Source organism: Geotrypetes seraphini, chromosome 9 (assembly GCF_902459505.1).
Source record: "Geotrypetes seraphini chromosome 9, aGeoSer1.1, whole genome shotgun sequence".
NCBI classification, from domain to species: domain Eukaryota; kingdom Metazoa; phylum Chordata; class Amphibia; order Gymnophiona; family Dermophiidae; genus Geotrypetes; species Geotrypetes seraphini.
This window is the reverse complement of record NC_047092.1, coordinates 856,238-882,315: the sequence shown is the minus strand read 5'-3', so window position 1 is coordinate 882,315 and position 26,078 is coordinate 856,238. Positions and strand designations below refer to the sequence as shown.

Below are 26,078 nucleotides of genomic sequence, written 5' to 3'. Positions count from 1 at the left end.
GCTGGTTCTTTAACACCATCGAGCACAATCTTTAATAGCCATCATCCCCTGGATGGTGGATATTCAAAGCCATTTAAATGGCTTCTATGAGACTCACTAAATTATGTCAATCTGGTTTCAGATTGAATTGCTCCCACAAACGTTTACCTCGACCCTGAAGAAAAATTTCTTTTTTGAAAAATGCATGTCGGGAGAGGTCAAAGATGAACTAATCACTACTAAGCTAAGTGACGTTCCTCTTACAAATAGTACCAATACGAATATGATGACTATTAGACACTAAAAGTAAATGAAGATTTTATACATATATAAAAAAAAAAAAGGATAAACAAAAAGTATTTAATAAAGATTGGACTGACGAAGAATTTAGCAACTGAGGCAGTGTGGTGCTCGGTTGCAGTCAGAAGGTCCATACAAATAAATAGTATATAGGACTGTGTGAACAAGTGATTCAATAATATAAGTGAAATTGCTGGAGTTAAGATCTAAAGAAAGACTTAGAACTGCACAATTCTATGAGACTCAGACATTTGTACATTAGACAATCCACTTAAGAAGGATTCCTGCACCCAACCATGCGTACGCCCTTGATAGAATCCACTTAGCGACGATTCCTCCACCCAAACATTAGGTATAGTGGATGGGACTTGATATACCGCTTTTTCTGTGTGGTTTAGGTACCAGACTTACACCTACTGAAACCTAGTGTAAATGTTGATGCCCCCTCCCACACCCACCACCAAAATGTATTTATTTATTTAAAACATGTTTAATCTGTCTTTATCCAAGGCAGCTCACAAAGTTCTATACACAATAAAATGAACATACATCAGGTAGAAGAAAAATACAAGGTTACAATATTATATCGTCGCAACTTCAACAGGACTACATCTGAGCAATTATCAAACAGCACCATTCTTCATAGCTGTCCGATAACAACATAACTCATCAAAGGATTTATATTCACTTAAAGAAAGCTTGGACAAACAAATGGGTTTTAAGCAACTTCCTGAATTGCAAAAGATTTCCACACAAACGTAACGTTCCGGAAAAAGCATTCCACATCTATGTTGTCATTTCATAACATACAGTAAATGTTAGATGCTTCCACGCAGATTTTTATGCTCCTGTATTGCCTTGTTAAAATTGTCACCAGTTTATGAATATCCATATCCTGTTCTAGCAGAACTTCAATCTAAATTGCAATCTGAATGTCCTCCTAAAATGCTCTTCAATTCTTCTCATGCAGCAGCATAAGAATACTCAAAAACTGAAGTAACAAATGATGGCAGATAAAGACCTGAACGGTCCATCCAGTCTGCTCATTGGTGATACTCATTTTAAAAATACATGATTTGATTAACTTGTCTCTACTTTGATACTTCGGAGCCATAGACTGTAAAGTCTGGTCTTGTCCTAAGTTCCAATTGCTGAAGTTGCCGTCCAAGCTCACTTCAACCTATCCAACCATCCCGTTGTTTACAGGATATCTACTGTAAAGTCCGGCCAGCAACATCCTCCTGTTCCATATTAGTGGAGTTCACATTGATGCCCCCAGTCTATCCTACACCGAATCACCATATATGGGACACAGACCAGCCTTACTTCTTTCATTTACATCATTCGTTTTTGAATTAGAGATCCTCTATTTTTATCCCAGGCTTTTTTGAATTCTATCACCGTTTTCCTCTCCACTACTTCCCTCGGGAGAGCATTCCAGGCATCTACCACCCTCTCCATAAAGAAGAATTTCCTAACATTGCTCCTGAGTCTTCCTCCTTGCAACCTCAAATTATGCTCTCTAGTTTTACCATTTTCTCTTCTCTGGAAAAGATTTAGTTCTTTATTAATGCCTTTCAAGTATTTAAACATCTGTATTATATCTCCACTGTCCCTCCTCCAGAGTAGACATATTTAGATCTATTTAGGTAGCGTAGGAACATTTGAGACTGCATTGGTTATTTAAGAAGCCCTAGTCACAATTTGCATGTGTAAAGATTGGCATTTGCATTTGCATATCAAATAAATGTAGAAACCTTGATTTTAGACAGTTAGAGGGGCATAATTGAAAGGGACATCTAAGTCCGTTTACGTCCATCTCACAAGTCGTCCAAAGTTAAAAAGAGCCTGACACATTTTCGAAAGATATGTCCAACTTTTTTTTACTTTCGAAAATCGTCTAATTATACGTCCTGCCGATCTGATCTTCCAAGCCGCTAAATCGTCCATCTTTATACCACATTTCCGTCCAACTTTCCGCCCAAGTCCAAAACGCCTAGAACAAGCCCTGTTGGACATGGGAGAGGTCTGCAAAGTGATGGACTGCACCCCCAGGCATGGCACCTAAATAGTGGGGTACCTTACAGGGCACTTCTGTGAACTTCACAAAAAGGGTGCCATGGCTTCTCCTCACTACAGCTCCCTTATAGGTGACGGTGATTCCCCCCAAACCACCTCCAGAATCCCCTAGACCCACTTATCTACCACCCCAATAGCCCTTATGGCTACAGAAGCCACTTATATGCCAGTAAAAAAGGGTTTAGGGGGTGTATAGGGGAGTGCACATGTTTAAGTATCAATGCAGTGATTACAGGGGCTTATGGGCATGGGTCCTCCTCTCTTTGGGTACCTAACCCACCCCCAAGACGACTTAAACTGCCTCTGGGCTGGATGACTAGGCTTTCCTATGCCAGGCGGCCAGGTGATGATGGTCTGGAAGCTGAAATTTAAAGTTGTGAATAAAATTTTTATGGGGGTGGAGGGGGTTAGTGATCACTGGGGTAGTGTGTGGGGGTCTGTTTTATGTGTTTGCAGTGCTTATCTGCTGACTTTAGGTGGGTTTTTGTGACTTAGACCATGTTTTACATGGTCTAAATCACAACGTCCAAGTTCCGTCTAGGCTCTGTTGTAAAACTTTTGGTTATAAATGCTGTACGACTAAGTCTAAGATGGCTCACATCCCGCCCAACTCCCACCCTCGACACGCCTCCTGAAACGCCCCGTTTAGCTTTGGACGTTGAGCGGCAGTATGAAGGCCTAGGTCGTTTAGAAATACGTCCAAAACCCAGTTCTATCATCGGCACTTGGACGTTTTTGAGAAATGTTCGTCCAAGTGCTGACTTAGGCCGGTTTTTGGACGTTTTTCTCATTTGATTATGAGCCCTTTAGTCTTCACACGTGCAACATGCACATGGCAAGGGGATGTGATTTGGACATAGTTAGGGCAAAGACAAATCAATGTTTGTTCCACATTTCAGATGGGGAACTCACAACCTTCCTCTCTCTTTGGGATCTATGATGGTTCCTAGAGGTTGCCTGCAGGGGGGAATAGGACACATTGCCCCCTCCTTAATCCCTCTACCCCCACTTGATTCTGCTCAGTGATTGTGGGATCTGTTCTTTAATTAAAATAACACGCATATACACCTGTGTTCTGAACTACCAGCACACATATGTAAGTGCTGACTCTTAAACATGGATGTTGACAAGTTGGACCAATTGGTATTTGTGAAACAGAGGCTTCTCCTGTCAAGAGATCCTTTTCTAAACTATTAGGAGTACAACACGTCCCAATTCCTATCTAAAAATGGGACTTCATATGTTTCAATTTAAAGAAAGGGCCTACGTATTTCTCTTGCATTGTCAGATGTGCTCAGTGCTATATAGGCACACAGAATAGAGTTGGTTCTTGCTCCGTAGAGCTTACAGGGACGTGTCGAAGTGGAAGATGATATTTTCTTTCTCAAGGGACCCTCGGCCACAAGAGGGCACCCGCTCAAACTCAGGGGCGGAAAATTTCATGGCGACACCAGAAAGTATTTCTTCACAGAGAGAGTGGCTGATCATTGGAACAAGCTTCCAGTGCAGGTGATCGAGGCAGACAGCGTGCCAGACTTTAAGAATAAATGGGATACCCATGTGGGATCCCTACGAGGGTCAAGATAAGGAAATTGGGTCATTAGGGCATAGACAGGGGGTGGGTAAGCAGAGTGGGCAGACTTGATGGGCTGTAGCCCTTTTCTGCCCTCATCTTCTATGTTTCTATGTTTCTATGATGGGTCATTTGGCCTTTATCTGCCATCATGTTTCTATGTTTCTATAATCAGAAAGTTCTATGACATCACAATGCAGGTGTAAAGAGCCTTAGCCTATAGGAAGAGGAGATGCAAATGTTAAGAGCCTTAGCCAATAGGGAGAGGAGGAGAGAGTGGCTGCTGCAGACACCAGAAAGTATTTCTTCACAGAGAGAGTGGTTGATCATTGGAACAAGCTTCCAGTGCAGGTGATCGAGGCAGACAGCGTGCCAGACTTTAAGAATAAATGGGATACCCATGTGGGATCCCTACGAGGGTCAAGATAAGGAAATTGGGTCATTAGGGCATAGACAGGGGGTGGGTAAGCAGAGTGGGCAGACTTGATGGGCTGGAGCCCTTTTCTGCCGTCATCTTCTATGTTTCTATAAGCAGGTTAAAAAGTTTAAGAAAATAAACATTATTAACATTGACTAGGCTGTGTTTTGGGATTAAAATTGTAAAATATCCTCCAAAAAATGTTTTCTGAGATGAGCTTGGACACACGGAAAAAAGGCAGGAAAATCTACTTCATGAGGGTTGCTCTAAGCATCTGTTTCAGTGAGGTTTTAAAAATAATGATGGAAAAGAACAGGTTGACTGATGAATGGAGGTCACACGGAGAGGTGCAGGGAGAGATTGGGGGGGCACAAGCAGATGCTGAGTGAAGGGCCCTGTAGAATACACAGAAGCAGATGGGGAGTCAGTCAACTGTCAGTCAACTGTTGCAATACTTGCCAATTCGTGTTGTTCATTACAAAGTAATTTTCCAGTGTTTCAAAATGTAATATCTTTAAATATCTTCTGTGACTCTGATTGGGAGTGTTATGTCTTTCTTTTCCAGAATTTATCATGCAGAAAAGCTTTTGGAGACCAATCTTGTATTTATAATTGTAGACAGTAAAAAGACCTGCCTCCCATGTGACTCAAGACCACTCATCCAAGCAGAGCAACCTTGTATCCTTTGAGAGATATACCTGTAACCTACATAGGTTTATTGTGATTTCACATTTTGCAAGACTGGTAAATACATGGCCAAATCAATGAAAAAAGATGGAAAAGTATTAGGCAGATTAAAGACATACAAGCATGGGTGATGTTCTACTCCAACTTTCAAGTCAACACTGAAGTCATCACAAGGTACAAATATTTTGAGAAATTGTCGTCCGTGTTCCCCCCTCCCCCTCCCCCCGAGGCAAACACAATCCAGGGATACATATGAACATATTGATGGCCTCAACTCAACCACTGGACTTTGGTTTTAAGGAAAACGACTTCATAGAGAAGGTTCTCTAAACAGAGCTTTGAGGTAGATTCAAGAAAGGACGCGCTAATCAGGTATTTTATAATAGGAAAATTGGGCATTGAAGCCATTATACAATAGGTGTCATTGTTGAAGATACATTGACACTCTCAGCTCAATGTGCGGCGGCTGCTAAGAAAGCAAATAGAATGTTAAGAAAGGAAAAGAAGGATGAAAACGTTCTAATGCCTTTGTATCTCTCTATGGTATGGCCTTACCTCGAATACTGTATCTCAAAGATCGAAAAGGTAGAGAGAAGGACAAGAAAAATGATAAAAGAGATGGGATGACTTCTCTATGAGGAAGGCTAAAGTGTCTAGGGCTCTACAGCTTAAAGAAGAGACGGCTCAGGGTTGATATGATAGAGGTCTATTCAATATTGAGTAGAGTGGAAAGGGTAGATGTGAATCGCTGTCAATTATGCATGGAAGTGTTTTATACATTTAGGGAGAAATTCTATAACTGGTAGCAAAACTCAGATAATTGAGAAATGCTGTTTAAAATGGCAAAAAAATGGGGGAAGGGAGGGGAGATTGTAAAAAGGGGCATGTGTGTTAGAACATAAGAAAAGCCATCCTGGGTCAGACCAATGGTCCACAGTGGCCAATGCAGAAACACAAGTAATAGCAAGATTCCATGCTACCAATCCAGGGCAAGCAGTGGGTTCCTCCCTTGTCTGTCTCAATAGCAGACTTTGAACTTTTCCTCCAGGAACTTGTCCAAACTACATTATCTGCTCTTACCACATCCTCTGACTCAACTATTCCCTGAGTGAAAATATATTTCCTCCTATTGGATTTAAAAGTATTTCCCTATAACTTCATCAAGTCTTTGGCAAGTAGCAAAAATTTAACTTCTGCTAAATATTGGCCAGAGGCTTTTAGCAGTTCCTGTAACCTGACAAGCCGAACATTGTCTAACAAAAAACTACACTTGAATAAAATTGTTAATAAAGCTATGCATTGGATTTTGTCTAAATGCCAAATGATATCAGTTCTCCCACAAGTGAAATGAGAGACACTGACTTAGCTTGCTATGAAATAGTCTCTGCCTGTGGATGTCATGTTAAGATCCTGGAGAGGTAGAGCCAGAGGATCATACAGATTCATTTCATATTACTTTTATTTAGATAAATAATAAGCTACGGTTACTCTTTAACATCAACATGCAGCTAATGGCCCCAATCCTTGCATACTAGTTCAGGATCCACGCCACAGAAAGGGGCCAGACCTCTGTTTTGATGACAACACGCTGGTAAGCCTGAAACTGTAACTCTATGTGAAGGATCTAGACACCTTGCTTTAGACTGTTCTAGAAAATATGCCCTGGACTATGGAGAGTCTCTGTATTTCAACTGTGTTCCGTAATTCACGTAAAACTAACAGCTGCTTATCTGTCTCCTCTCCAAACTGTACCTTCACACACTAATTCATAGACTAGTCTCTAAAATGACAACCCCCCCCCCCAACCACCACCACCACGAAGCAAGATTATAGGGACTGTGCCGCATCTGATAATTCCAAGATACATTTCTTCCCAGATAAAACAAGTCTTGAATCAATAAATTGTTTTTTACTGGGATTCAGAATAGCTCCTAAAAGTGTAAGCACGATTCACATTTATCTCAAGAAAGGAAATTAGACCATTTCTTAGATAAAGCTAGATGTTTTAGTCAGCAATGATCCTAGAAAGAGCTCTATGTCTATTCACTCTCTGGAGCATATTCTCTTAACTGTACCTCGCAAATTCTATAAGATCATCTACTTTGCAATTCCAACTATCAGCCTCCCATGGGTATTTGGTTGCTGAAAGCACACAATTTGCAAATTTGTGACTACCGTCTACATATAGGACTAGGTCAGTATTTCTCAACTCGGTCTTGGAGGATATTCACAACGAACGTACATACACTTGATTTGCATGCACCACCTCCATTATAAGCCAATTTACCGATTAAGTTAGACACCTATTTATTTAAGCATCTCTTATAGAATTTATCCCATATGGCCAGATTCAGTAAATGGCGCCAATTAGCACTCAGACGCATTCCACAAAGGGTCCTCTGGGATAGCTTCCATTATAGCAGTGTCTCTCAAACATTTTTAGCTCTGGCACACTAAAGAGAGCAAATGTTTTTCATGGCACATTATAATTGAAATTATAAAATTAAATTTGCGAGCTATTTATTTAAAGTTCTTTAAGCGATGTATGGGTAATTGCAACAACTGTGAAACTAAAGTAGATAGAATAGAATTGTTAATCAATGCAATGGATGTGCTTGTTTTTGAGTGCAAATTCACTCAAAATACGGTTCGATAGTCGACAAGCAAACACACATTTCATCATCCACCATCTGCAATCATTCTCTTTTTTATAAATTTAATTTCTGTCAGAGATGAAAATCCAAGTTCGCAAACATAAGAAGATCCAAATGGTAACAAAGCCTTGATTGCTTTGTTGCTCAAGTTAGGATAACTACTGCGTAAAAAATAAAAATAAAATTACTTGCCGTTAGTTTTCAAGGACCAATCATGCCAAACAATGATGCTTGTCTAGGCTATTGTATCCTTATGGACACAGACGCTCATAACATTGAGAGACTTTTACGTATGCAACATACACGCCATCTATTCTAGTGCACACTTATGAAGGGAATTTTTAAAAATAAAGTAAAATTCTGGAATCTCTCATGGCACACCACTGGAATCTCTTTGTGGCACACCACTGTAGTTTGAGAGATACTGCTTTATAGAATGGTGCCAGGTGGTGATTCACGTGCTCATCTTTGGGAATTTGGGAATTAGTATCGGACCATGGTGCACCCTCACCTGGAGTACTGCGCACAGCAATGGTCGCCATACATGAAGAAGGACATGGTACTACTCGAGAGTGTCCAGAGAAGAGCGACTAAGATGGTTAAGGGGTTGGAGGAGCTTCCATACAGCGAAAGATTAGAGAAACTGGGCCTTTTCTCCCTCGAACAGAGGAGATTGAGAGGGGACATGATTGAAACATTCAAGATAATGAAGGGAATAGACTTAGTAGATAAAGACAGGTTGTTCACCCTCTCCAAGGTAGGGAGAACGAGAGGGCACTCTCTAAAGTTAAAAGGGAATAAATTCCGTACAAACGTAAGGAAGTTCTTCTTCACCCAGAGAGTGGTGGAAAACTGGAATACTCTTCCGGAGGCTGTTATAGGGGAAAACACCCTCCAGGGATTCAAGACAAAGACATGTTCCTACTGAACAAGGACGTACGCTGGTAAGGCTAGTCTCAGGGCGCTGGTCTTTGACCAAAACGGCCGCCGCGTGAGCAGACTGCTGGGCGTGATGGATCACTGGTCTGACCCAGCAGCGGCATTTCTTATGTTCCAACTGAATATAATCTGCTGTAAATCCTGGCCTGCAAGTTGGCTGTGGAACCTCAGAATTGTTTAGCACCTCAAGGATCTTTGGTGAATGTCCGTGACCTTTCCATGACCTTCCCATGGCCTTTTGGACTGTGCATGAGAGAATCTTTATAGAATTACACACAGATCCAAATTACTTCCAGTTAATGTCAGTAATTGCTTGTTAGCAGCCAATTATAGACTGACGGCCCATTATCTAATTTATTTGCATGAAAATTATGGTATCACATGAAATGTTGGGCGCCATTTATAGAATCCAGGGATATTGGGCACTATTACATAAGAACATAAGAACTGCCCTCTCCGGATCAGACCTATGGTCCATCGATTCCGGTGATCCGCACACACGGAGGCCCAGCCAGATGTACACCTGATGTAATTTTAGTCACCCATATCCCTCTATGCCTCTCGTAAGGAGATGTGAATCTAGTTTGCTTTTAAATCTTAGAACGGTGGATTCCGCAATAACCTCCTCTGGGAGAGCATTCAAGGTGTCCACCACTCGTTGCGTGAAGCAGAACTTCCTGACATTTGTCTTGGACTTGTCCCCCTTTCTAACAACACCTAAGAATGGAGGACAAAGGAAGTTAAATAATGATATTAGAGATTCTGAGATGGGAATAAAATCAGAACATAAGATTTGCCACTACTGGGTCAGACCAGTGGTCCATCATGCCCAGCAGTCTGCTCATGCGGCGGCCCTTAGGTCAGTGCCCTGAGACTAGCCTTACCTGCGTACGTTCTGGTTCAGCAGGAACTTGTCTAACTTTGTCTTGAATCCCTGGAGGATGTTTTCCCCTATAACAGCCTCCAGAAGAGCGTTCCAATTTTCTACCACTCTCTGGGTGAAGAACTTCTTCTCAACTACTATATCACACAAGACTGTCAACTAAGCCGTCTTCTCCTATAATACCGTTCTATCCTTTGCTCTAGATACCCTTGCTCCTCCAATTCATTTCCTGTTAGGCACACCAAACCCCAGTCTTGGCTGACCCACATCCGCTACCTGCGTCCGTTCTGCCGAACATCTCTGGCTTAAATCCTGTGCCCATGCTGACTTCATGCACTTCCAAATTCATGCTGAGATCACTCCAGTCTACTCTTGCGCTGGTCAAACAAGAATACTATACATACTTAACCACCTCTCTTACCTCCAATCCTTACTGTCCTTTTTCAACACTAAATTCCCTACTCAAAGCACCCTCACCTCCTATCCCCACTTCAATTTCTCGCCAAAGTATGGCAAAATTTTTCTACAAAAACATCCTGAAGATTCACCACAAGCTCTCGATCAGGCTGCCTCCCCCTCCCCTCCCTCCATCTGTCCCTTCTTCTAACCTCCCATCAACACCTGCCATCTTCTTCTCCTTCTCCATAATCACTGAGAAGGAAACCACACATCTTCTCTCATCCTCCAAACCCACTACCCGCTCCTCCGATCTGATTCCCACTTACCTACTTGGTACGATCTTGCCTGCTGTCATCCTTATCTTTCACATCCTCAACCTATCGCTTTCCACTGCAACTATCCATGATACCTTCAAACATGCTGTTGTCACATCCCTCCTCAAAAAAGCCTCACTAGACCCCAAGTGCTCCTTCTCCATCCTCCCCTTCTTATCCAAGTTACTTGAACGTGCTGTTCACCGCCATTGTCTGGATTTCCTCTCCTCTCAAACTATTATGGATCCGCTTCAGTCAGGTTTTTGCTCGCTGCACTCCATGGAAATTGCCCTTACCAAAGTTTCCAATGACCTGTTCCTGGCCAGATCCAAAGGCCTCTACTCTATCCTCATCCTTCTTGATCTATCTGCTGCCTTTGATACTATTCATCATTGCCTATTCCTCGATAAGCTGTCCTCGTAGGAATTACAGTACAAGGTTGTACTCTCTCAGAAAATGGTGGCCAGATAGATGGCCTCAAAAAAGTTTTAGAAATTATAACAATCTGAACAATCTGGTTACTTTTTGAAGAGCAGATGCTATTGTGTGAAGGTACAGCTCTTGCTCACTAGCTTGATGTGCTAATCTGTGGTGGTCTTTGTGTGTTCCTGTAATATTTTAGTCACATGTGTTTGTGATGCGATACCTTGAATCTTTTGTTTGGAGTGGATGCTGCCATGTAACTCTGCTAATTGCCAGCTGATTGCATGAAATCTCATCTCGTGTGTCTCTCTTCTGTGTTCTTTCCTTTCCTCGCTACTTTGCCTGTTTATTAACAGGATCAGCCTTAACGCACAGCGAGTCGTGCCTCTGCCGTGATGTCCACTCCTATCTTCATTTTGCTGCAAGTATTCCTATAATGTTGAGGGTCAGTTCATTTCTCTAATTATTTGGTTTCCTTTTGCTTTACATTTGTAGTATGCTCTAATTTTTAGCAGCTAAATTGACATAATCAAAGAACTAATGAATGTGAAACTGTGGTCCAGAGCAAATGAATATATCTCTGCAAATGTTCTGCTTGGAAAAATCAATGCTTCCACTGCCACCATCTTCTAGACTAAGAAAGCTAAATTTCAATATACAGCACAGATCACGATACAGAGCTTTTGTACCATGGCTGGTGATATCAGTTTGGCCACTGAAAGAACCTACTTATATGGAATGCTTTAAGTGCAATTTTATAACATGCAATGAAGTACACACTTAAATGCAATTTGCAAAGATATATGGCCACCTATGTGTCTTTTTCAAATGCTAGCAAACACATCATAAATTGTAACTGTCTGCAGCCAGTGGAAATGATTGCACCTAGATTATTTACGTATGCAAAGAGATTTACATATTTGCTCATCTGCATGCATGCTCGTGAACTCTTCTCAAACTCTGCCTTCTGGTAAAGTGTGTACCATTATGTCATTGCACTTATCTTTATACTGGATGCTATATTTTAAGAATCCATTTACATATGCACAAAGCAACATTCGCCTATAAATCACCCAAAGTTGGGTGCTAGACAGAAGTGATGCCCACTTGCTTCTCCCCATTGCAACTTCTTTCTCAAACTGTCCGCTCTGATCTCCAGGACCCCCGACATTGAACAACCCTGTCCTACAGTAAGAAGCAAATTTTCTTGACCTTTGCATTACTTTGCAATCAGGAAAGATCAAGACCCTCACCAAGAATATCCAAGAATCCAGAAAGAGTTCTGCAAATGGCTGTCATATAAGTGGTTAAATATATGTGCTTATGTCAAAGACGATAGATATTAAATTGAACAGTGTCTGTTTACATACTGAGCATTTCTTCTTTAATAGAAATTGCCCCACGGGGAAGGTGGTGATATTAGCAACTAAGACTGTTAGCTGGACTGTTTGGGAATCTTAATCCCCATTCATAAATATATTTTCTTTAGTTTCAAAGCAATTCACCTCCATAAACTTTTAAATCTTTCCTATTTCCATCTAACAGGGGGGTTGTTGGTTGTTGTTGTTTTTTTTTTTTGGGGGGGGGTTGTTTTGGTTTGTTTGTTTTTTACTTCATCTAGGTCAGTGATTCCAAAACTTAGTGGATCCCCCATTCAGTCAGCTTTTTGGGATATCCGCACCAAATATTCATGAGATCAATTTGCATAAACTGCCTCCTTAGTGTGCAAATCTATCTGAACATCCTGAAAAGCAGACTGGGTTGGGTTACTCCAGGACAGGTTTGAAAATTAATGATCTAGGCGGTTGCTTAGTTCATACTTGGATTGTGGATATCCAGCACTTTCACTTTCCAGGACTGAGAGATTGTTCTGATCCCTGAAGTTTGCTTATTGGCCAACCCCTGCTGCAGGCTGCTGAATGCCAAAACACAGCTCGTGTTGGGTCAATAAAGACCAAGGGCTCCTTTTACTAAACTGCAATAGCGTTTTTAGCGCACGCAGAATTTTAGTGTGCGCTAAACCCACGCTACACGGCTAGAACTAATGCCAGCTCAATGCGTGGGGCAAATCAATGCGCGCAAAGTGTGCGCTAAAACCGCTATTGCAGCTTAGTAAAAGGAGCCCCACGTCCCTGTTCATCGAAGCCCTTTGTGATTTTTTAACCCCACAGATAAACAGTATTTTTATTGGTTTTGAGAGCAGGACTGGAACTAAGCTGTTCTCTCACTCTTTTATGTGCTCCATTCACTCAATAATTCAGACATCTCTACAAATACAACGTAGCAGAGGGTTTGGGCTCAATGGCAAAGGCAACAGTAGCAAACGGAATCTCGTAAGCGATTCACTTTCAAAGAAAATCGAGCTTAGCAGATGCTACAATGAGTTTCTTTCAATCCAAATCGCCTGCATTTGTGGGTAAAATGACATTATAGCTCAGGTGTGTGCTATATAGAGACTCAGGGATGGGGCTTTGTCCTCAGGAACCCTAGAGATATTGTAGGGCAGGGGTGCCAACACTTTTTTGACTTGCGAGCTACTTTTAAAATAACCAAGTCAAAATGATCTACCAACAACAAAATTTTTAAAAACACAAAGCACACTGTCTTTCTTTCTCCCCCTGCTCCCACTCTTTATTTCTGTTTTTCTTTCTCTCTCCCTCTGCTCCCCCCCCAAGCCAGCACATACAAGCGCCGGGCCCACAAGCCTTCCCCCCCCCCCCCTCCGACATCAATTCTGACGTTGGAGAGGAAGATCCAGGCCAGCCAGGCAGTGATTGGCTGGCCCAGAACTTCCTCTCCGTCGTCAGAATTGGTCAGAGTCGGATGTGAAGACTTGTGGGTCCAACGCTTGTATGCGCCTGGCCTGGCTCGGGGAGGAAGGAAGAACAAGATTGCAAAGATAACGCGATCGACTCGCGTTGCTTTTGCGATCTACTGGTCGATCATGATAGACCATTTGGGCACCCCTTTTGTAGAGGATTAATTTCCTTCAGCCCTGTGAAATCCAGGTCTCCCTGCTGTAATAGATAAACATATATTCCAGTAACTCAAAAGGATAGTAAGGATTCCTCTTTCCCTCTGCCATCCACTAGGGCAGGTGCATATGTACCTTAGATACTTTGGGGTATTCCTTTGTCTTTACTGCTCTGGCTCATTTAACAAAGCACCAGTCCTTATTATTTCTGGGCCCTAAGGCTAAAGCTTAGGCATGGAGGTTCTCTCCCTTTATGGCTATGGTCAGAGGCCAGGGAGAGATGGGTAGAAGAACTGAGGTTGAAATAGACACTACAAAATGACATGGGATTATTTCCCGCGGGGATGGGAACGGTGATGAATTTTGTCACCGTGTCATTCTCTAATGGGAATATTACAACAGGTTCAACAGTGAGTCAAGGGATTATAGTCAGGGGAGTTTCACTCTGAAATATGTCACCTCTAGCTTCCACCTCTTTCTGGAAGAGGCCAGAATGTCCAGCTGGTTACATAGGGGCTCATAATCGAAACAGAAAAACGTCTAAAAACTGGCATAAATCGGCACTTGGGCGATCTACAAGACAAGTCGACCAAGTGCCGATAATTGAACCAGGTTTTAGACGTATTTAAAAACGACCTAGGTCTTCACAGTGCTGCTGAACGACCAGAGCTAAAAGGGGCAGGTCAGGAGGGGTTTCAAGGGTGGGACACGGGCTGTCCTAGATTTAGTCGTACTGCATGTATAACCAAAAGTTTTACAACACTGCCTAGATGGAACCTGGACAGTGTGACTTAGGCCATCTAAAACCAGGTCTAAGTCACAAGAAGGTATCCAAAGTGACCAGATAAGCACTGCAGACACAAAGTACAGGACCCCCACCCCCCCTAAAAATCATAATAACAATTTTACATATCTGCCTCCAGGACATCAGCACCTGGCAGCCTGGCATAGGAAAGCCTAGTAGAACTGCACAGAGGTGGCTTACGTGGTCTTGGGGGTGAGTTAATGAACCATTAAGAGGAGGACCCAGGCCCATAAGCCATTCTAATCACTGCATTCATGGTGAAAAATGTGCACCCCCCAAAAAAACCCTAACCCTTCTGTACTGCCATATAAGTGGCTCCTGCAGCCATAAGGGCTATTGGGTAGTAGATAGGTGGGTCTAGTAGATTCTGGGGGTGTTTTGGGGTGCTCATCATGACCTATAAGGGACCTGTAGTGAGATGTGTATGTGGGACCCTTTTTGTGAAGTTTACAGCAGTGTCCTGTAAGGTACCCCACTACTCTGGTGCCATGTCTGGGTGTCCAGTCCATCACTTTTCTAGCCCCTCCCATGCCCAAAAGGTTTTTTTCTAGGAGTTTGTGACTTGGACAAATTTTGGAATGAAAATGGGGTATAAAGATGGACGACTTAGTGGTCTGGGCGATCAAATGGCTGGACGTACAATTGGACGATTTTCAAACAAAAAAAAAATGTTGGACGTATTTTTTGAAAATGGACCTTTGGGCAACTTGCGAATTAGGCCCAAAACGGACTTAGATGTTTCTTTTGATTATGCCCCTCATATGTGGCTCATAATCAAAACTTAAATACATCTAAAAACCAAACCTACCCAAGTCAAGCACTTGGATGATCTAAAAGGTCTTCCAAGTTCCGATAATCAAAACTGCTTCTTGGCTGTATCTAGGGACTTGTTAGGCCTCTGAATCCCACTGTGTGCCCAGAGCTGAAAAGGACATTTTTGGAGGAGTGGTGAGAGTGGGATGTGGGCTCACCTAGACTTAGTCATCCTGCAGCAATAATCAAAGGTTTGATGAGACTGCCTAGACTTATACGTTGTGAGTTAGACGATGTAAAGACAGGTATAAGTGCCCAAAAGGTATCCAAAGTGACCAGCTAACCATTGCAGGGACAAAGTAAAGACCCTGTCGCACCCCCACAAAGTTCAGAATAAAAACGTACATACTTGCTTCCGGAATATCAGCACCTGGCATAGGAAAGCCTAGTAGAACTGCACAGAAGTGGCTTAAGTAGTCTGGGGTGTGGGTTAGTGAGCCATAGAGAGGAGGACCCAGGCCCATAAGCCACTCTAGCCACTACACTTATGGTGGAAAATGTGAGCCCGCCCCATCCCTCCAAACTCTATTGTACTGCCATATAGGTGGCAACTGCAGCCATAAGGGCTATTAGGGTTGTAGACAGGTGGGTATAGTGGGTTTTGGGGGGCTCACCATAATTTATAAGGGAGTTCTGGTGAGATGTTTATCTGGCACCCTTTTTGTGAAGTTCATAGCAGTGCCCTATAAGGTGCCCCACTGCTCTTTTGCCATGTCTAGGTGGCCAGTCCATCACAATGGTGGCCCCTCCCACACCCAAATGGTCTTGTTCTGGGCATTTGGGAATTGAACAAATTTTTAGGTTGAGAATGTGGTATAAAGATAGATGTAGTGGCAGACTGGATGATTAAACATCTGGATGTAGACATATCTTTTGAATATGCCCCTCCACGCTACTTATCATTTCCTTGGGTTTCCTAATTTATTTATTTTTTTTATTTGGCCTTACTTGGATAGTTGTTTGCTCCATTTCTTTTGCAGGTTTTGTCTCTTCTTTTCCATATCCTTTTCTTATGTGGGATCTTTAGGACCTTTTCAGGCTCTTAACCAGTGTTAGCCTTGCCTTGTGTTGTTTGGCTGTGTGAAGACATTTGTTTTGTTTTCTATGCAGATCTGAAGACCTTTTTCTGACTCATAGGTTAAAGGTTAAGAGAGAAACTACATTTCAGAAACATGTTTCCCCGATTAGTCATTCTGTAATATCCTGCCCGAGGTTTTGACCATCATTCTCTTGGTTATCTTTAGTACAGGGCTTTGAATCATTGAAAAGAGTCATTCAAAAGAACCACATGTAATTTTAACACCAGTTCTGAGGAGTGTAATGAGCAAATATTGTTCTCTTTTGGCTACAAGGAGAATGTGGTTAGTAACAGAGTAAGATAAAGACCCAAATGGTTTATCCAGTCTGCCCAATTCATGATTCAATTAAATTGGATTTTTTTCTTGGCCATAGACTGTAGAGGTCCGCCCGGTACCATCCTTAGGTTCCAACTACTGGACTTGCCATCGAAGCTCACTCTAACCTAGTCCAAACCATCTTGCTGTTTGCAGGATACAGACCATTAGTCTGCCCAGCACCATCCTCATTTTTCGAATGACTGGAGTTCCCATCAAAGCCTTCCCCAGCCCATCCTAAACCGAATTACCATATTCCAGACGTAGACCGTGCAGGTCTGCCCGGTACCAACCTTAGTTCTTCAATTTATACCCTTCATTTTCTGATTAGAGATCCACCGTGTTCATCCCATGGTTTTCCTCTCCACCACCTCCCTTGGGAGGATGTTCCAGGTTGCCACCAACCCCTCCGTGAAAAAAAATTCCCTAACATTACTCCTACGTCTACCACCCTGAAACCTCAATTTATACCCTCTAGTTTTACCATAAATTGAGGTTGTGGTTCTGCTAGAACTGCATCTATTTAGAGCACTGTCTTCAAATGTGATTTCCACAGGTCATATCATTTTAACACAATATTTATTTTTATTTCTGACCTTATAATGAAAGCTTTTACACCATCTAATGATCTACAGTAAATGCACACAGTAGTAATATGCTATAATCATGATAAAAACGATATATGGGCAACAGTTTGAGGCCAGTCTGATAGCAAAATGTCATTTTCCTTGTGTAATTGGGATGTTATACTCAATTTCTCTGGAATAAAAGTACTGGAGTTAAACACAGAGGGTCACTTCGTTCTTTAGATCAGTGCCCTGGAATGATTGATCATCGGTCACCGACTTGGGTGCTCCAGGCTGTGATAGCAACTGCTACTGCGGCTTAGTGAAATGGGGGGTTAATTTGGATATCCTGAAAACTTGACTGGTTGGGTGTGTCCCAAGGAGTGAGTTGAGAAGAGTCCCTGCTTTAGAGGAAAATGTGTTTCTGGAGATAAAGAGACGCTGAAGACTGAAACAGAGCTCATAGGGGCCCTTTCACTAAAGCGAAGCAAGTGTTTGTACATTCAATCAGTGCAAAGGCAGTGCAGGAACTCTGTACTGCAGATGGTCTAGATCAGGGGTCTCAAAGTCCCTCCTTGAGGGCCGCAATCCAGTCAGGTTTTCAGGATTTCCCCAATGAATATGCATGAGATTTATGTGCTTGCACCGCTTTCAATGCATATTCATTGGGGAAATCCTGAAAACCCGACTGGATTGCGGCCCTCAAGGAGGGACTTTGAGATCCCTGATCTAGATGTACTTAACAGTGCTAAATGCACCCAACAAACTGTACAAGCGATGTGCTGTCAGCCTCGGATTCTATAAATGGCGTCTTAAACAGGATTAAAATAGGTTGGTTGGTTTTTAATGTAGGCACCTACCAGCACCTAGAAAAGGTGCTTCATCAAGTTCAAGTTTTATTAAAATTTGATACAATTGCATATCTAGACTTCTAAGCGAATTACAATTAAAAAAATATAACACAGATAACAAAACTAGGATATTTTGACTAACGGGAAACGTAAGGTTAAAGGGTACGAAATACAATTGTAAAAGAAAAGAACATTTAAGGGAAGGGCAAAAGGGGCGGGAATCAACCTGTGTTTCGAGTCAGGAAATGCAGAACGTCATCATGTGAAAGCTTCTTTAAACAAATGAACCCTTAAAACGATCGAGATTTTTTTCATCATGGCTACAGAGGCGCTTTACAATGCCTAATATCTCTGTGGGCGTAGCTAATGCCAGAAGTGCCTCTGAGCCGTGGTTCGTTAATTTTAAATTTCTTTTTATTAAACATTTCTATACTGCTTAGACTGATAAAAAAAAATCTGTTCAAAGCAGATCGCAATAAAATGCATTCATAATCAAATTGTATATAAGCATTTGTTTTTTTACATTCTGTTTCTAAATCTGATCTTGGGTCTAGGTTGGTTCTCTTCATCCCTGGGAAACATTGTATTGATACCAGCCTAGATCTGAGCCAATAGGAAATGCACCTTTTCTTTCAAAATTGAATGTTTGATAAGCCTTCAACTGTCTAATTACCTTGAGAAATTTAATCTACTTCAGTTTTCTCAATGTACATTCAGGTGTTCCACAGTACTGAGACCCTTCTACTTGCTTTGACCAATGAAATGGAAAAAAACAAAAAACCCTTGTTGCAATTTGACATCTCGGCAGCATTTGATACAGTAGACCATAACACTTAGAACATAAGAATAGCCTTACTGGGTCAGACCAATGGTCCATCAAGCCCAGTAGCTCGTTTTCATGGTGGCCAATCCAGGTCCCTAGTGCCTGGCCAAAACCCAAGGAGTAGCAACATTCCATATAGAATCTCAAAGAATAGCAAGATTCTAGAATCCCAAAGAGTAGCAACATTCCATGCTACCGATCCAGGGCAAGCAGTTGCTTCCCCCATGTCTTTCTCAATAACAGACTATGGACTTTTCCTTCAGGAAATTGTCCAAAGTTTAAGTTTAAGTTTATTAGGATTTTATATACCACCTATCAAGGTTTTCTAAGCGGTTTTACAATCAGATACTCAAGCATTTTCTCTGTCTTAAAACCAGCTACGCTATCCACTCTTACCACAACCTCTGGCAATGCGTTCCAGAGATTAACTATTCTCTGAGTGAAAAAAATTTCCTCCTATTAGTTTTAAAAGTATTTCCCTGTAACTTCATTGACTGCCCCCTAACCTTTGTCATTTTTGACGGAGTGAAAAATCGATCCACTTGTACCCATTCTACTCCACTCAGGATTTTGTAGATTTCAATCATATCTCCCCTCAGCCGTCTCTTTTCCAAGCTGAAGAGCCCTAACCTTTTTAGTCTTTCCTCATACAAGAGGAGTTCCATCCCCTTTATCATCTTTGAACCTTTTCTAGCGCCACTATATCTTTCTTGAGATAAAGAGACCAGAATTGAACGCAATACTCCAGGTCGCACCATGGAGCTATACAGGGGCATCATGACATTCTTAGTTTTGTTAACCATCACTTTTTAAATAATTCCTAGCATCCTGTTTTCTTTTTTGGCCACCGCCATACATTGGGCGGAAAGTTTCATCATATTGTCTACAATGACACCCAGATCCTTTTCATAGGTGCTAACCCCCTAGTTGGACCCTAGCATCTGGTAACTGTGATTCGGGTTATTCTTCCCAATGTGCATCACTTTGCCTTTGTCTACATTAAATTTCATCTGCCACCTATTAACTGGTTCTGTTCCTTTTTGAAAAGTAGATGTTATCATGATTTTAAAGATGGAGAATCCTCTTTTGGGTTCTTCCATTCAGTGTTCCACAAGGATTTCCTATTTCTCCATGTTGTTTAATATTTACTTGAGCTCCCTAGGATCTGTTACTTTGAGAATAGGAGAAACAATATATTTATATTCAGATGATGCTTTTGTCTTGGTCCTTGTTAGTCTTGATTTGGAAGACTATACTCTTCTTGAACCCCAATCACTGAATATTCTAATCCTTTCCCTTCTAGATTATTTTAACTACCTATATCAAGGGATTACTCAAAAGGAGATTAGAAGATTTCAAATTATTCAAAATACTGCCATTAAATTATTGATAAGAAAAGAAAATATGATCACATCACCCCTCTACTTCAGAATGCCCACTGACTCCCCATTACCCATTGGATAACATACAAAATTCTGCTGTTAACATTTAAAATGTGATTTCAACACACACCAGCATTCATCGATTGTCTACTAGTACCATCCTCCCCAGCCAGATCGCTCCGCTTGGCAGAACAAAATCTTCTCACAGTACTGTTTACAATTTTTTTTACAATTCTTCCCAGAAAACAATCTTTTCTGGTAGGGCCCCCAACTTATGGAATGCTCTTCCAAATTATCTTAGAAAAGAAGATAACCTGAACAACTGTAAATCTAATCTTAAGACTTTTTTGTTTAAGGATGCTTTTGCTATTTAATTTCTCCTCCTCAATTTTTCCTCCCCCCCCCCCTTCTTTTTTCTTCTTTCCAGTTTCTCTTCTATTCAGACATTTTTCCCATTCCTATCGTATCAATCCCTCTGTTGTCTGTGTCAGTTATTAGGCATATATTAAAATTAGTATCTCGCTCCCCTCCTCCTGTGCTAAGTCTTTGTCTATCATTTGCATTTTTAAGTACCCTGAACACTTATGCTCTGCTTTTAAATATGTATGTACACCGCCTAGACTGTTCGATAGGCGGTATATCAAAATAAAAATAAACTTGAAATTTGCTGTTGTTAATAAGTGTATTACAGAAAGTAGGGACGAGTCATCATCACATTCTGTTCAACTTAATGCTGAAAACCATAATCATTCAATATATAAGGCAGCATTCAAAAAATTAACACATTTGGTTTGGTTTATAAACGTGAATGAGCTTCCCAAATGTATACCAAATACTGTATGGGGTTCCTTTACTGTAGAAAAGGTTTTTAGCGTTGTGGGGATGTTGTGAGATTCTTCCTTGAGTATGGGACCTCAGGTGAAGAAAAGATTTTTCAAATTCCAAGAACTTTGTTTAGTTCGCTCATACTTTACTAATGACCTTTTTAATTTTGGCTTTGAAACTGGCGACTATAATTCAGTTAATTGAGAATACTGCTGCCTATACGATACTGTGAAAATTGAGCTTATGACCATGTGTTTCCCTTGCTGATTCACCTTCATTGGTTACCTCTCAAGGCTTGCATTTTGTGTAATTTATGCTGTTCGGTTTTCAAGGCTTTAGAGGGACATTCTCTCTTCTTGAGCTCTGGTGGTTCTTATTGTAATTCAGACCACCTTCTTCTGCATTTCCCTCTGATACATGGTCTTAGATTTAAGACCTTTTTTTTCAGTCTGTAAAGACTTGGATTCTTTACCCAGGAAATATGATCTTACTTATTTAGAGAATATCTTCTATTGCAAGTTTGAGCTAAATTCTTTTGCTCATTTTTATATTATTGTGCATCATCCAGATCATTGATTTTTCTTGGTCTTCATCTTATCTACTTATGCTTTGAACTCTGACTTGGGGATAGAGCAGACTATAAGAACATAACATTCACCCACAATAGTCTGATCCAATGGTATTTTTGGCTTAAGGTCTGTTGGCCATCAACTTCTGCTTTTGTATTTCACTTTTTCTTTTTTATGATAGAAAGTAAAGACCTGTCTAATTTATGCTGGTCCTGTAATACTTCTCTTGGGACGCTCAATCCTATGCTTTTTACATATGTTAAGAGCATACTGGTATGCAGTTTGAAACAAAATAGATATCCAGTCTTGCCTGTAACTTATAGGAATCATATTTATGTCAACCACATTCATTCTCTGATGAAAATAAAAAACTGGGACTGAAACAGAACAAAAGTCTCCAGGACTCTCAGGAAGGATGCTTGGACAAAGATGTACCTGCAGCGGCGTTATGGTCTGGGATTTGGGAAAAGGGATGGCTGTAGTGCTTCTGTATAATGCTAGCAGATCCTATGGAGCATTGAGCTGCTGGGATCAGTTAATGGCCTTTCCACAATATTTGCAGGATGGCTTAGCATGGAATGGGCTTATGTACAGGGTACTACGGCTCTGTCAGGATCAATGACAAAGCCACAGGGGGCCTTAGGGGCTAGGGACCCCCACTTTTAGCTTAGGAACCTTCAAAATTCCAGTACTAAATTTATGGCTGGCATGGATTCACCACTGCAGCCTGTTTGCAGGAAATTGACAGGTATTCCAGCCACTGGTACCAGCACTTCCACTCATGCTCACTTAAGCATTAGACTGAGCATTCATGGAAGCCTCAGTGTCGGAGATTAGAGTCACCTCTGGCTTGCTTGCTGCAGAGACAGCACAGGTGGGGGCTCCAGCGGCAAATCTCTTCTTCTGAATACTGAGCTCTATAGCCATAAAAATGGGCTAAATTGTTTGATTGCTCAGTAATTAGAATAACATTTTAAAAATCTCTAATCATTGGAAATTTGTAATTAATGCACATGTTTTTCTGTTTTCTTTAGGAAAATTACACAGATTGTGGTGGTGTCTCTGGACTGAATCCATCACTATGGTTCATGGTAGGAATCCAGTTATTTCTTGTGTGGCTTTTATCAGGCAGCAGACATTGTCTATTATGACCTTGTACAGTCAAAACCTATATAATCCTGCCAAAACATTAGCCCTGGATTTACCTAACATAAAGGGTCCATCACTAAATACAACTTGCTATGAACGACTCATGAGAGCATCTACCATGGCTGCATGTCACCGTCCCAGATTCTCCAAGGTGATTTATGTGAGTGCTTCACCCTCTCGCCATCCGGAGCAGAACCCTCTGTGTGCTGTTTTGAAGAATTAAGACCCTTTGGTTGGTTGTTGCATTGTTGATGACTTCATGTAAAGGGCTCCTGTATAATCTAATTTATTTGGACTTAATTTTGATTTTATGGCACTCCTTTCTGTATGTTAGGTCTGTGTGTGCAAAGAGAACTTGTTTAACCCCATTTTATTGTGTTCAATATAATGACTGCTTTATCTGTGTTGTGAAAACTGCAGACAATGAGTCTGAAAAAAAAAAAGTTTGATCAAACAAGCATATTGACGAGTCTTCTACAAAAGTTCACATGATTGAAATGCCTTAAAGTGAGTGACTTATTCTGCCAAACCGTGTCAAAAAATGGGTGACCAGCGATGTTTTGGTGGATTCGTAAAGAATCTATTGTGAAAAAAATGGGAATATGGAAAATTTACACCAAAACCTTAAAGGTGCTGAAGAATTTGCCGTGGTAGTGAAATGAAGAGCATCCCCTCGGAACGCAGTGTCATCTCGTTGTATGGAAAAGTGTGGACAGAACCGAGGCGCCAGCCAAACTCATCGAAAGGAATGAGAAAGAAAGCTTGTGAATACAAACCAACCTTAGCGTTGCTGGCCTTCTGACTTTGGCTAGTTTGCATGCCGCTGCCACTCTTACTATTTTATTAGAATTTATTGAAGAGGAAATAGAGTGATTTTTCTCCAGTGTGGGACATTACATGTTGCAGTGTGATGCAGTTTGGTCAGAGCTCTGAATATACTGTGCAATGAAGTGACTGCTTAGACCCCTTAGCTGTATGATCAATAGGTTTCACAGTGTCTGCCATTTATACAGCTATATGCTGCCGTCAACTATCTGTGTGTATATATAAGTACCTAAAAATCATTTTCACATGTTTATTTTTGAGAGCAGATTCAGCCCGGTTCCCCTTTCCACTAGAGGTCGTGTGAAGTGCTGCAGCCCGCTGTCAGTGCCTTCTCCTCGCTCAGACGAGAATCACCTTACTCAGTAGCATCTTGTGCACTTCTGGTTTACTGATTCTTTGTTAGCATTTTGGAAAAACTTCTGATTGATAAAGCATGACCTAAATCAGAACTGAATGTGGCAGTGCCTGAGTCTTACGCTCACAGATGAGCTATAGGTAAAAGCACACAGCTGAAAGAGAGACGAAACAGGAAGAGAATGCACGGCAATAGAAAACTGATACTGGATTGCTGGATACTGGAAACAATTTCATAGTTAAAACAATCAGGAGTGATAATGAACATTCATATTGATTTAAGAAGTTATCTAATACTGGAATTGGAATAATATCATTTTTACACTACCTTGTTATGGTCAGAAAAACAATGGGCACATTCAATTTGATATAGTTAAGCCTTTAGCTGAATCCTGGTGGATGTGCAAGTCTTCTGAGTCTGAATGCCTCCATGTAGATGCCCCAGAGGTGGGTAGGAATGTATTCTAGGTTGTTTTATAGAATAATAGCATGGCATTAAGGTGCCCTCAGTTACACCAGCTACAGACCTGGCTAAACATGAGTGTCTTGTGTGCAGCAGGGATTTGGGTAACTTGCCCTATTCTGTAAATTACTGATGTAAGCAGGACACACAACTTTGTCCCACCCAAGCTCCAGTCCGGTGTAACCTCTTTGCAAAGTGCCCTGCTGCCATTTACAGTATATGGAGGGGTGTGCACAGATCTGGGTAAGTGCCAGCATCCTAAACATTTATGCATATAACCCACCCTTCATATGATTAACACAATGACAAAACAATATACTTATATAGGGAAATACCTTGCATTGGCTCTTTGTAAAAGGTTGCATGGCGGAGGATCCAATTACTTCTGGTCATGCCAGTGACTTTCTTTGCACTGCTGTGACCCTAAAATGAAGTTGTGTTTCATCTAAAGCAGTGCCTATGTTTTTGCTATATCACTATACAAATTCCACCCAAAATAAACAAAATTCTTAGGAAAGTTGAATCATTAGTCTTTGCACCCAACAGGATTTTTCAGGCCACCCAACACCAATGGATTTTCTCCACATAAATTATTATATAAAATAAAAGACAGAAAGTCATCTTCAGAAAAGCTCTTAAAGAATATGCCACATTAGTTCCAGATTAGGAGGTTTGAGGCCCAGGGATATGCAAAATAGACAATGACACTGGGTCAAATTTTCCCATCCCATCCCTAAGAGCTCTGCCCAGTTCCTGCAAGCTCTGTCCTCATCTGTACAAGAACTGAACACTTTAATATCATAAGCGTTTGAGGCTTGTGTGGTTAAGGCAGAGCTTGCAGGGACAGGGACAGAACTCATGGGGCCAGAGATCCTGTGGGGATAGGGACAAATTTGTCCCCATGTCATTCTCTAAAAAATCATTGGAATAGGCCTGCTGCTCTTGGCCTATTAGTAATCCTGAGGAACAGGAAAGGATGTTAAATGTTGGAACCAGGACTACTGCAATGGCAAAGGTTTTGTCAACCTCATAAGGAATGACTGTCAAATTTAAACCAACGTGTCACATGTTCACAATACCTGAGTTCAATATTCTAAAGGACATATTTGGTAGGTTAAATTTAAAAAGCACCATTAATTATCATTTACTTATTTTGGAGCAAAGGTTTAGAATGGCTTTCATCTTATTTGCAAAGATGGATTTCTCAATCTTCTTGATTAATTCTTTCTTTTGAGATTTGGATTGGAAACCCTATATTCTTAATGTTATAAGTTAATTCTGTTGTATTGGGGGAATGTAATATATTTTTAGAAAGTCTTATGTAGCTGGCGGTGGGCACCTGTGATATGCTAAAAAAAATAGTCTGCCCTGTAGAATGGCTATTTCCAAATATCTCTCGATTGCTGCCTTTTACTAATGCTAAGAAACCCACAGGTGCAGAATGAGCTTCTAAGCATTTAGTTTGGGCTAAGCTTAAAGGTGCCTCTTTAATACCAAAATTAGCTGTTTTCAGATTTGGAGGAACTTTAAAAGCAGCCTGAGGATGGAGGAACATCATATACAGATAATGACCACATTCAGGCATTATTTATGTGTTAATATGAACCAGAGAACAAATTCATATCAAGTTTATATTA

General features: G+C 41.1%; 1 protein-coding gene across 3 annotated transcripts in view; it reads left to right on the top strand.

Annotated features, from left to right (window-relative positions):
- CACNA2D1 (calcium voltage-gated channel auxiliary subunit alpha2delta 1) overlaps positions 1-23,308 on the top strand; it is a 520,381-nt gene extending 497,073 nt beyond the window's left edge. For 2 of the 3 annotated variants that reach the window (XM_033958928.1, XM_033958927.1), the window contains 3 exons: positions 4,915-5,027; positions 6,545-6,627; positions 22,685-23,308. In XM_033958928.1, coding sequence (XP_033814819.1) covers positions 4,915-5,027; positions 6,545-6,627; positions 22,685-22,801 — 313 coding nt within the window. In that variant the 3' untranslated portion in view covers positions 22,802-23,308. Of the gene's footprint in view, positions 1-4,914; positions 5,028-6,544; positions 6,628-11,807; positions 11,938-22,684 lie in introns of those variants that run through there. The other variant, XM_033958929.1, reaches the window with a different exon arrangement.
- Positions 23,309-26,078: the final 2,770 nt, after the last annotated feature.